Source organism: Taeniopygia guttata, chromosome 9, assembly GCF_048771995.1.
Source record: "Taeniopygia guttata chromosome 9, bTaeGut7.mat, whole genome shotgun sequence".
In the NCBI taxonomy this organism is placed as follows: Eukaryota; Metazoa; Chordata; class Aves; order Passeriformes; family Estrildidae; genus Taeniopygia; species Taeniopygia guttata.
In genome coordinates this window covers 20846746-20860103 of record NC_133034.1, presented here as the reverse complement: position 1 = coordinate 20860103, position 13358 = coordinate 20846746, and the positions used below count along the sequence as shown (strand labels likewise).

The 13358-nt window shown below is 36.4% G+C and overlaps 1 protein-coding gene across 15 annotated transcripts in view; it reads left to right on the top strand.

Annotated features, from left to right (window-relative positions):
* Window positions 1-12969, top strand: part of NLGN1 (neuroligin 1) — a 424671-nt gene extending 411702 nt beyond the window's left edge. For 11 of the 15 annotated variants that reach the window (XM_030280465.4, XM_030280463.4, XM_030280458.4 and 8 more), the window contains 3 exons: window positions 1827-2039; window positions 6954-7743; window positions 8714-12969. In XM_030280465.4, the coding sequence (XP_030136325.2) occupies window positions 1827-2039; window positions 6954-7743; window positions 8714-9536 (1826 nt within the window). In that variant the 3' untranslated portion in view covers window positions 9537-12969. The remainder of the gene's footprint in view (window positions 1-1826; window positions 2040-6953; window positions 7744-8713) is intronic. The other 4 variants (XM_002197684.7, XM_012575690.5, XM_012575688.5 and 1 more) reach the window with 1 other exon arrangement.
* Window positions 12970-13358: the final 389 nt, after the last annotated feature.

Genomic DNA, 13358 nt, shown 5'->3' with positions numbered 1-13358 from the left:
GTGAGAATGAATGAATGAATTATAACTGTCTTCCTTTCTAGGCTTCTCCTGAAGACCAAGGGGGTATTTGCTTCTCTGGCAGTGGTGCTACTTTGGTTTTTTGTAGTTTGGTAATAAATATGGCAGGTTTCAGTTGTACAAGAGTGGTTATTTTAAAGTCTAGCATAGAGTAACAATTCACTACAGGTACAATGAATTAAGTATATCTATTGGACTTGGTACATTAGGTCTAGAAGTGGGAGAATTGCTGGCCTAGCACCTTGTGCCACTTTCCTCTTCCTTCTCTGTGGTTACAAAAATCAGGATTGACCTACACAAACAAAGCTGCTCACCCTAAATGGAGCAGAGCTCAGCTGCTGAGGCAGTGAGGCCAACGAGATTTCAGTGCCATTTACAGCAAAGAAGGGCTTTAGTTTAAATGTCTCTATACAGAGGGCAGAACATCAAATGCAAGCTTGCCATTTGAAGCCAAATCAGAGTAATAATAAAGCAGCAAATGACACGTTCATTATATCTATGAGTATAGGTACACACATGCACCTATCTGTATTCTTGTTAAATCCTTGCTGTATAGATATATATACATGTCTTAGAAATGTCTTAAAAGCTGCTTTTATTGTCATAATGAAAGAGTAGGACTCCTTTGAGAGCCATTTGTCTGCAAAACTACTGTAAACTTCCTTTGAGTAGGCTGTCTGCACTCAAGAGAGTTGAATCAGTAGAACTTTGACGAGACTAGAAGACCCACTGATATCTAATTAATGTGGAAATAATGGTTGTAATCATTGCATTTCTCTACAAAGCATGTACTGAAAAGCAGTTACACGATTTAGTGAGCATCAAATCAGTTTGATATGCAAATGGAGGTATGGACTACTTCGTAATGCTGGATGTATTTAAACATTTGGTTTATGAAGCTGAGAAAATTAAAAATGTCAACAAATGGGGTCCAAAAGCGATGCCTTTTATCAAGAGAGACTTTGTTCAGAGTTTTTGCTGTACATGTTTTAGAGTCAGTAGGCTCTAATGACAAGAGTAACTGCAATGCTAAACGTGAAGGGACTGCTGGGAGTAAAGTGTGGAACAGTTGTTCCAGCACCTGACACATTCCAACATTTTTCCTCCAGGAATAAAAGGGAGCAGTTGTAGTGCTCTCCAGATTACTCCTTGCTTACCTTTTGTGCTGTTAAGAGGTCATGGAAGCATTGACTTTATTCATTTAATGTAGATTCAATTAACTCAGGTTAATGACTGTGGGATGAAGCTCAGGGAGCTAAGAGGTGCTCCCGTTGTTCAGCCCAGCTTACCCTGTGACATAAGCTGCTTTTTTGGGTGGAGAAAAAAGTAAAAGACAATGAGTTTCCAGGACAGGATCAAACAGAGTCTCAGGGAAGTGTAATCATTGCATCTCAGGCACATGCAAAGCTCCTGGCAGCATCCAAGTACAGAAAAGCAACACAGAGCTGATCAAATAATGTCCTGAACAACGCATCTTGTCTTTTTCCTAAACTTTTATTCTTAAACTCAGTACAATCAACAAAAAGTCCTTGGGAGTAATAAGCTGTGACCTGTTCAGATTTAGATGAGTATTTTCCTGGGGTGTATCTTCATTTTTTCTACATATATTTATCATGGCCCAAAGAGTGCATACCAAATATGTTTTATTTCAGGAGAAGTGCAAAATTACAAATTGTTCCGAGGGACTATGGAAAAGCATGTAGTTGTACGATATTTAATAGCATATACTTCTGAAATCTTGGAAGATTTTAACAGGATCACTCAGAAGAACCCTTGCTAACCCCTTCTCTTTTCATTTACTTTGACAGGATTTCTGAGCACTGGGGACCAAGCAGCAAAAGGAAACTATGGCCTCCTTGATCTAATTCAAGCTTTGCGATGGACTAGTGAAAATATTGGGTTCTTTGGTGGTGACCCATTAAGAATAACTGTTTTTGGATCTGGGGCAGGCGGTTCATGCGTCAATCTGTTGACTTTATCCCATTATTCTGAAGGTAACCGTTGGAGCAATTCAACCAAAGGTATTATACAGGTTGCAAATTTTGACAATTTTGGTGTCTGCATGCCACCACCATTAGTACTATGTGATGTTCTGTATATTCTCTTTGTTTCTATGAACTGTTGAGTTCAGCTCAGTATTAAGAAACTTTTTAAAGGCTGTACAAGCCTCCTTCTCCCTCAGCTCTTCTGTGCATGTTTAAATTTTGGGTCACTTTCTTCTTTTTCCTATGGAGCTTTGTAGAAACACTTTATAGCAGACTTCTGAACAGCATTTTCTTGGTGCATCATTTTTGTCTCTTTTCTTTCCTACCTAAGGGTGTCTTTTTTGGAAAATCAGGCAGTCATGCTCACAGTAGATGAGGTCATCTATATTCAGAGAGTTGTGAAAGGCATGTTTAGTTTCTCCTGAGGAGCAGAATTTAAAGAAAATTAAAATGACAGAATTTCTCTTTTCAGGCTAACAGCTGAATTGCTTAAAACTATTATTTTGTGTGAAGGAAACAAGTAACTAGTTCAGAAATCTTTTGTCTGAAACTGCATGGACTTCACTTGCTGTCATATAATAAAAGAATGGTTGAACGTTTTGCATGCATGATCCAAAATTGTCAAAGCATCCAAGTTGCAAATGGATTTCCTTCTATATGTTTTTTCCTATTCCATAACTAACACCTTTTCTCTCTGGTTGAGGCAGGTGGCAGGGAATTCAAATCATGCTGTTTGAGGCACCCAACTTATTCCTTCTATGATTTTTGCACCACAGTTTCACACAGTGTCTCTCATTTGCATGGCTATTGCTTATTGATCATGCCACTTTTGTCTAGATCTTCTCACATATTTTTATCTGTATTAGTTTTATCAGGGACACCACACTGTGCCCTGTGCATATAATCCTCCACTAATTTATATTGCTGTATCTCCATGGGGGACTAATTGGCTGGTCATAAAAACATAATTCTGCTGACATTCAAAGAGCAGCATTTCCCCAAAGTCATGTTACAAAGACCACTGAGGTCAATAGAAGTGAGAGATTCTTTAGACCATGCCATTGTGCTTTTTTAAATGAGAGAAAAATACAACTTCTACAAGAAGAATCAAGTGGAAAATAAGACTGTGGTCTAAATTTTAGTCTATTTTCACAATTTGATTTTTAGTGTAATCTTTTTTTTTTTTTTTTTCCTTCCATAACTACCTGAACTTACATAGGAGATATTTAAAAGAAGATGCTTGTAAGAACAAGATGTAAGCATTACCTCACTGGACTGTGACCCGAGGGTCTCAATGCACCATCTTCTTTCATCAGAGTGCTAAAAAACAACTTTCTCATCAAGTATTAACCCCAGATTGAATGAGGACACCTGGCTTATCTTCCCCTAACTCTTGGTGTTAAAATCAATCTCCTTGGAGTAATGTGACATCAATACAAAATGCCACATTGACAATATTTGGACAGTCATGTGTTGCCTTTTATCAGCAAATGATAGCCTGTCATACCCCAACACATGGCCAGAATTCTGCCAGGACCAGAATTTGTTTGGGGAAAACTGAGGCACTATGTTGCCAACACAGCAGATCAAGGCATCTTAGAGGGGCCTGAAGAAGGTCCAGTAGAAGTAAATTTTTGAGGATTTCTTTTAGAAGCAAACCCATGCTTTGATGAAATTTGGATTAAACAGAACAACTCACCACACTCCCATGTTATGTTTCATTTGGAGGTGGTTAGATCTGCCGTTAAAAAGTTAAAAAAAAAAAAAAAAAACCAAAAAAAAACCAAAAGAAAATATAAATTGGTCATGTTCAAATAAGTAATTCCTTAACATTTCCAGACCCCCTTTTGTTTCATGTTGTTTTACATTCACATATGAGAGGTGGAAAAGGACTTTCTACAAAAGCATGTACTGATAGGATGAGGGGGAAGGGCTTCAAACTGACCAAGGGCAGGGTTAGATCAGATTTAATTTGAAGAAATTCTTCCCTCTGAGGATGATGAGGCCCTGGCACAGCTGCCCAGGAAAGCTCTGGTTGTGTCCCTGGAAGTGTCTGGGGACAGGTTGGATGGGGCTTGGAGCAACCTGGGATAGTGGAAATGTCCTGGGTAGAACAGGATGAGCTTCAATGTCCCTTCCAACCCAAACCATTCTGGAATTCTGTGATTCTGTGCTTATCAACCTGTCCCTTTCATAAGATATAAGTTCAGAAGCTCTCTTTGCTTCTGTCATTCCCCTCTGAGTCTCTTTGCAGTTGGGAGGAAGAATTCAGCCTATTTCAAGGTGGAGCTTTCACAGCCGCCCACCTGCAAGTGGGCAGAGCAGCACCCATCTTCACAAAGTGCTCTCAAAATACAGATGAATATATGCAAATTATTATTATTTACTGTGGTGAGACACTGAATAAGGGTCACAAAGCACTGTGGCCCATTGAACATTTAAATCTTCTTTCCATCAGTCTGAAGCCCATAAGCAATAATAATAATACACATTATCAGATAAAAATGTAGTTCTCCATCCCGTGAGGTACAAATTTCTGCCACGAATTCTGTGACAGATGAAATTAATTTTTCATACCATTCATTTTTCACCAAATGGTTTGAGTGGAGGAATAGCTCTGTCAGCATTCTTCAGCACAAGGAGGGATGTTTAGTTTCATTTCCTCAGATGGTTTTATGGCCAGAGGACTTGACCACTTTTACTTAATCCAGCATCTGATGTTTATATAGCACTTAGCAAGCCACAGTGTTTGTATCAGCATTTTCTTACACGTAGCTTACACTTTCTGTCCTTGTCCAGACATATTTAATAAAGCAATAAAGTTAGATTTACACAATATGCAAAAACCCACACACATTATGGATTATCATGAAATACATCTTTGTGAAAATTCAGCTTTGTCATTTAGTTACATTTATTACAATGCCTGGATCCTCTGTGGTAATTCTACTGACTTTGAGCTGATTTATACTAGCTCAATATCTGACCCTATAAATGTGCAAATATATTTTTAGCTGTTTATAGCTCAAGTTCATTCTCATTTTTACTCATATCTTGCAAGAAAATAATACCTTGGATATGACTTCTCATAAGTTTAAGAAGAGGCCTGAGTTTACACATTTCAGTCTCTATACCTATCTAATTTGAAGACTTTTCAATTGGGACTTAATACAATGATTTAAATCATTGAATGAGAAGCTGAGAAGCTTGTAAAACGTTTCCTGCCAGCAACAGATTCCCACTTATTTTTGAGTGTACAAGGTCTGGTGCTGCAATAGAAGCTGTAAAAACATTTCTCTGATTTGATTTAGAGGCTAAGGAGATTTTTTAGCAATAGAAATATGTTGCTTATCAAAGCAAAAACCATCTTGTGCATAATTGGAATGAATTTCTGAGGTGAGCTGGGTGTCTTGACTCCAGTTCCTCTAGTGGGAGTATCCAGCTGTTCATCAAGCACTTGGGCAAAGATTCCTGGTGGAACTGAGTGAGGCCAGGTGTCACTTTTAGTCCCTTTCAGTTTCCACCAGGGATGGTGGAATGACTCCAGGTGTCCATCAGCACAAATAAAATAAAATTTAGACCAAAATATAGAACAAAAATAATCTTTAGAACAACATATGTCTTAAATCAGCATAACTTTCGAACACTATAGGCCATTTTGTATTACCCAGAGTGGCCTATAGGAGGTAGGGTCCAGTATAAAATATTTTCCAGTAGTTTGTGCAAAAGGTATGGTACTGAAATTAACTTCTGTGAAGATGAAGAAAACCCAAACTCCTCACAAAACAGCAGAAAGACTACTGTTACCTAAATATTGATTAAATACAACCTAAATTACCTAAATATAGTTTCTGAAGAATATTTTACACGAGGTTCAGAGTTATAATCTCTTTCAGAACCCAAAGTACTATCCTCGAATGGAGTGGAAAAATGCAAAGGGAGCACAAGAAGTATCAAAACAAGAATGGAGTTCTGAGCACATTAAAGCCAATAGCAAAATAATTGAACTAATTCACTGATTACAAGAGGGTGAGGCTATCATCCATGACATGTTTTATAAAATCCTTACAGAAGGGAGAGGAAAACATAAATTTTAATGTATTTTGTTATTTCTTTGGGTAGAATTCCTGGTCCAGAGTGATAATTAAATTGCAAAAATTCAAGTTAATTGCACTGAAGGCTTTGGGATTTACTGCAAGTTTATATGCCAGATCATTCTTTCTCCCTTAACTGAATACCTGAACATATGTTTAAATCTATGAATTATAAAGCTAAACAGTGTAAAATACATAATTTCCCTTTTTATATAAGGGTGATCAATATAAACCTGCCTTAAAAAGCTCCTTACAAGAAATGATTTTGACTTAGACACTCATAAATTTAATAGCTCCCTGGTACCTTCTCATCTATTGCTCCAGAATATAAACTTTTGCAGGGATGCACAATTTAAAAGCACTGCACCTTTCAAACCAAGTTTAATCCCAAAGAAAACATTAAAAAGTGCAATAGATTAATTTCACATGTAGTTGTATGCATGCATGCTGCTGATGGCTTGAACAATACCTAAAACTGCGACCCATTTCAGAGACTTGATGATTTTTACTCCAAGCTATACTTAATTTTAAGATTTTTTTTAACCTGATAGTGTTGTCCTACATAAGGTAATGCCACTCCTTTTTCTTTCTGAGTTTCTTTCAAAAATCTGTTCCTCAGCTGGACTATATTGAGGGAGAATCATTTGCTTCAACACATACTGCATTTATTTTATGCACATTACCTGTAGGTACAACAGCAGTCAGATCTCACCGCCCCGTATATTTAAGTACTATTAAGATTCAGGTATCTCTTCTGTTAAAGTTTTCTATTGTTTCAAAGAACTCCTTTGAATCTTTCAAAGTCTGTGCCTGTTTCAAGGTCGCTTCAGTAGTTTTCAAATATTTCTCCCCACAGGACTTTTTCAAAGAGCAATAGCTCAAAGCGGAACAGCTCTCTCCAGCTGGGCAGTTAGCTTTCAGCCTGCAAAATATGCCAGGATGTTGGCTACAAAAGTTGGTTGCAACATGTCAGACACTGTAGAACTGGTAGAATGTCTACAGAAGAAGCCTTACAGAGAACTTGTCGACCAGGACATCCAACCAGCAAGATACCACATAGCCTTTGGACCAGTAATCGACGGCGACGTGATACCAGACGACCCGCAGATCTTGATGGAGCAAGGAGAGTTCCTCAACTATGACATCATGCTGGGAGTTAACCAAGGGGAAGGGCTGAAGTTTGTTGAAAACATTGTGGATAGTGAAGATGGCATATCAGCCAGCGATTTTGACTTTGCGGTTTCTAATTTTGTCGATAACTTATACGGATACCCCGAAGGCAAAGATATATTGAGGGAAACGATTAAATTTATGTACACAGACTGGGCAGACCGGCACAACCCCGAGACCAGAAGGAAAACACTGCTGGCTTTGTTTACTGATCACCAGTGGGTTGCACCAGCAGTGGCCACAGCAGATCTTCACTCGAATTTTGGATCGCCTACGTACTTCTATGCCTTCTACCATCATTGCCAGACAGATCAGGTACCTGCATGGGCAGATGCAGCCCATGGAGATGAGGTTCCTTACGTACTAGGAATCCCCATGATTGGTCCTACTGAGTTATTTCCTTGTAATTTCTCCAAAAATGATGTCATGCTAAGTGCAGTGGTGATGACGTACTGGACAAACTTTGCAAAAACTGGGTGAGTACCAGATAATGAATGGTCTTGTATGCAAACTTTCCTTTTGTTGTCTCCCTTGGGAATTCCTCTGTCTTTGTAGGATGAATAAGAGATTAAGTATTGAGTTGGATATTTATGTTTACTGTAATGTCCCTTGGCTCACTTACATGTTCTAGGAAAAAGAGGGAAAAATATCTTTGTAGACTTTCTGTGAGGAAATTTTAAAATATACACAAAGCAAATTAAGGAAATTTTGCCAAAGTGTAAAACTAAGCATTTAACATATATGTAGAGTTAAAAACAGCTACATTAGTATCTGCCTTTACTTCACAACTGATACTTTCATCCCACGAGACATAAAATTACATAGATATTGCATCAAATATAATACAGGTTATTTTAGTAGCATATTTTGTCTTAAAGTCTCACTTCTGACCATAAAATATGTGACTTTAAATTTGTAAAGTTTTGCCCTCTTCATTAGTTTTTTTTGGTTTTTTCCACTGGAGTTCAAAAACCTTTGTTACATTTGACCACTTATTTTTGATTATGCATTGTACTTAGATGTGCTCTGCCATGATCCTTCCCCTCTGGAAGGACACAGACGATTCACAGGAAGAGAAATGCAGAGCTGTATGAACTTTTTGATGCTAAAAACGACAAGAAAATATTAATGTTCTCTCACAGTGGTCTCTCACAGACATTTGTCCACATCACCACACACCAGGCAATCTTCCCTCAGCAGCACAGGCTTTCACTGTGAGACGCCAACATTTTTAAGAATCGGGAAGTTGCTGAAGTCTGTGTAAAAGAAGGGTTCTTTTGCATAATGCTGTTTCTAATCAATATTATTAAGGCCTCTAATTTTAGGGAATAGCACTCTGCTCCATCCAATGGCAGTCTTAAACGTTTAGTATAAAATCTTAATTATGTTAATTTTATAATTCCATTTGAAATGCTTTATAACATTGGAGATATCTTTTTCTTTCAGTGACCCAAATCAACCAGTGCCGCAAGACACAAAATTCATCCACACAAAACCAAATCGTTTTGAAGAAGTAGCATGGACCAGATATTCTCAGAAAGACCAACTGTATCTTCACATTGGATTAAAACCACGAGTTAAAGAACACTATAGGGCCAATAAAGTGAACCTTTGGTTGGAACTGGTACCTCATCTGCACAATCTTAACGACATTTCACAGTATACCTCTACCACAACTAAAGTGCCATCGACTGATAATACTTTCAGACCCACAAGGAAAAATTCTGTTTCAGTTACTTCAGCCTTTCCTACAGCCAAACAAGATGATCCCAAACAGCAGCCAAGCCCATTTTCAGTGGATCAAAGGGACTACTCAACAGAATTGAGCGTTACTATCGCGGTTGGCGCATCTTTGCTGTTCCTGAACATTTTGGCCTTCGCAGCGTTGTACTACAAAAAGGACAAGCGGAGACACGATGTTCACAGGAGATGTAGCCCACAACGTACCACTACCAATGATCTCACCCATGCACAAGAAGAGGAGATAATGTCCCTCCAAATGAAGCACACTGACTTGGATCATGAATGTGAGTCCATCCATCCACATGAGGTGGTTCTTAGGACCGCCTGTCCCCCAGACTACACACTAGCTATGAGAAGGTCTCCTGATGATATCCCCTTAATGACACCCAACACCATCACAATGATCCCCAACACTATACCAGGGATTCAGCCCCTACACACATTCAACACATTTACTGGAGGACAGAACAATACTCTGCCCCATCCTCATCCCCACCCCCATTCACACTCAACAACCAGGGTATAGCCAGACAAGACGAAACAAACTTTATTTTTTGATGGATTACAGTAGGTGATATTACTGAAGATTACTTGGCTTTCAACCTACAAGACTCTTACTATTTAAATATGGAGGAATATTATGTGAATATACATATCAAGAACATTTGGGGTTTTGAAAAAAATGAATTGTACATATATCAAATGAACTTAAGAAACAAACAAAACAAAAGAAAAAAGAAACAAAAAACAAAAAACCCAACTGTTTGCAATTGCTTGAAGCAGTTGTCCTGAATGATACTTTTTCATTCACATTCAAGTATTAATTTTTTGAAGATTTAAGTTACATAATGGAATTAGGCATGTGCAACACAAACAGGAAAGAACTATGACTGAAAATTTTAAAAACCTATAAATATGCACAAGGGACACACTAATGGAATGTCAGATAATTTTCACCAATTTTTATTTGGACCTGTTTTCTTGTGTAGACCATATTTACATATTTGAATAAGTACACAAAGCACCAATGCTGTTAAGGCCTTAGAAAGGGGCTCATGCTGAAATCTGCCAGTCAGAGAAGTTTTACAGCCTGGCAGGTACAACATTATCACATAAGTGCTGTCAGTATAAAAGTTGTGGGAATAAAGGAAACTGGATATTTTTAGCACGATGTGCATGATAATTTATATGCTTGGTGGCTGTGCTGCTGATTAAGCCGTAATTAAAATTCTTCTCATCCCATTGGAGTTTTTAATAGAAGCTTTCTCCATCAATTGGCACCACCTAAAGAAGTTTTTTAAAGGGGCAAAAGTAATTACAGTAAAATATTTCATGGTAGCTTCCAAAAAATAAGGGATTGCAACAGTTCTTAAAGGTATTTATGGCATTCTAGGTATACAGTGGTGGACCCTCACTGATATGAATCCCAGACAAAAAAATTTATACTATTAATGTTCTTTTTCCTTTCCACCTAAATAATTTCTGACTTTGAAATAACTATAACTTTAATGGAATCTCCTTTGATGAAGGATTTCTAATTTTCTGTGATTTAATTACAGAGTATTTTGTTCAAATTGATGAGGTAAAGTGTGTCCAAAAATTTAATTGCAATGATATTTTGCCATTTAAAAATGCCCCAGTATTACTGCTCTGATTACACCTTTCAGCTTATTGTTTCAACTCATGTTGCATGTTACAAAGTTTACTTATAATACTTTAATATATTGTTAATTCCCTTTTGGCTATTCATTAGCTTTGTCATTCCAATTAATTCTCTAGACCAGATGGCAAGAGTATAGAAAAAGATGGTATATGAGAATGGGGAGAGAGCCAACAACTGGAAATTTAAAAATCTGGATATTACATTTGTTTGTGTGATTTGAAGTGAATGTTCCAAAATCACAAGAAATTTTTCATTCCCCTCTTGCTTTCCAGTAATTCTATACCATGGTCCTTTCAAAATGTTTGTATATGTAATCAGATGTACATTTATATAAAAGAAATAATTGAGATGGACTTAAGAGCACATCCCTGATAAATACTTTCTCTCTTACCTGTACTATATTTCTATTAGACTAAAGTTATGTGATTTTTTTTTTACATTTTTTCAAATTACTAGCAATTTTGATAGTTTGTAAGATAATGCGAAGAACTTTCTCTGACAAACTAACTGCAGTAACAGAAACATTTCTTTTCAGTTACTCTTTTTCAAGAATGAAAGCTTATTACACACAAAAATTGTATACTACTTGATGGAAAATTACTTTGTATTTCTTGGCCATATTACTGGTCACTGAGTGAAATAAAGATAATCTGGATAACGAATATTATTCCAATGTTAAGAGACCTGATCTTTGCTCATTAAAGAGCTAAAATGTTTATTGCTGTTTTGTCATTTTTTAATGAAGTAATGGTAACTGTCTCAAATAAAGAGTAATATCTTAAGACCAGTCTGGTTTTTGAAGACATGAGGGTGCCTTCTACAACAATAAAACTGCATACTTATAGGCCTGCCCCACCACAGCTATTTCTTACAGAAATATTGACATTGTGACTGTCATCACATGTAAATCTCCTCCAGATTTCAGGAATGAGTTAAAAATGCAATATCAACACCAAAAAAATAGGCGATGAACAGGCCAAATTGAAATAAATCTGCAGTATTCCATGATAGGAAAAATAATCACCTGGGTTTTATTGTGTGATTGAACTTTTATTATAAAAGATTGTTGAGAAGTTTAAAGCATGTTTGCTAACATCGAGCACAGACATTAAAAATTAAGCTGAAACCAAAATAAAGTATTGCAATTTTAGTTCTTTTACATACCTATTAAAAAAAAAAAAAAAAGAAAGAAAGAAAAGAAAGCCACTTAGAAAACTACTTAGTACTTGTTACAGTCCCCAGTTTTAAATTAAGGTTTTTTTGTAGAAGCACAAAAAATAGTCTTCAAAATCCAGGGCGGTCTGTGTGCAATTTCTGCCTGATGTGGTTGTGCTTTTAGACTGTGACCTGCCAATGTAAACCAATAAAAAGAATTGTCTGCCATCTGATAATTATTGTTTAATAAGAAGATTGTATTTTGCTATGTTGATGAAACAAAACAAAAAAACCACAAAAATATTTATGGCCATAAAACAAGATATTAATGAAATATGATTTTATGTGCTTTTCTTAACTTTATCAAAACCAAAATAACTTTCTACTATAGTTTTTTTGTGGCCATATATCTATATATCTCTATATATACAGTATCTGGTAATTGTTTACTTTTATTAGTTACAAAATAAATGATTTAGGTAAACCAAGCATGACACTACACTTTATTTCTGTCAGCCAATAGTATTTAAAATGTGAAAGATGAAGGCAACAACACAAATTTTGTCACTACTGTTTGGGAAAAAAAAAAAGTCCATTCCTGTGATGCAGATACTGTGAATGATATTTTAGTGGCTACTTTATACTGACATTACAGCAGCTGGCTTTCCAAAAGTAAGATGGTGTCCCACGTTTTAACACAACATTGAGAAAGAGCAAGAGGTGTTTTAAAGCTGAAATGAAAAGATAAGAAATGGTTTTGAAATATCTTCATGTGCTTCATGGAATATAAGTTTGTTCTTTTCAAAATATTTTATCTATTTGATTTGTTTTTCATAGTAGCATACACAAAAGCAAAATTGAGTGTGATATTTAATTTCTTGTATCATCCTTGGACCAGATTTACAATAAAATTAGGATATCCGTCAGTCTTTGGAAGTTCAGTAAAAATATAAAGAGCCTGCATTTATTGATTTCACACTTTTGTAAATATGTTTGCAGACCTTTTTAAGAAAATGTATTCTACCATTTTGAGAAAAAAAAATAACAATGGAATCATTGTCTCGTTTATCTATTAAAATTACAGGCAATATAATGTGCTGTGCTGACATTTCTAGGAGAAATAAAACCGATAAAAACTGCATTTTGCTCAATGGTATCTCAGTTTTACCTGGTATTCTCCACCCATGGAAGATTTCCAAGGCATGGATGAACTTCCCGGATAAAATCCTCCATAGGAAAATGTAGTTGTTATTTTTGTTGTCTGTACTAAACATGTGTCACAAGTCTTTAATTATTGGATGTTTTTGTTACTCACACACCCTGAAAACCAGATGAATAGAGGTCTAACAAATAAACATGTTACAGTTTTAAAGACAGCGCTGCACAGAAGATGCTGGAATTTCTGTTGCCAACTTCACTAGGAGATGAAACAGCTGACTTCATAGGAAGCTGTCAAACATCATGGTATTCCTTTGATGTTTGGAAGTTGTTGCTTTTTGCCTGTGATGTTAGTTTAAAATATTGGCCTTT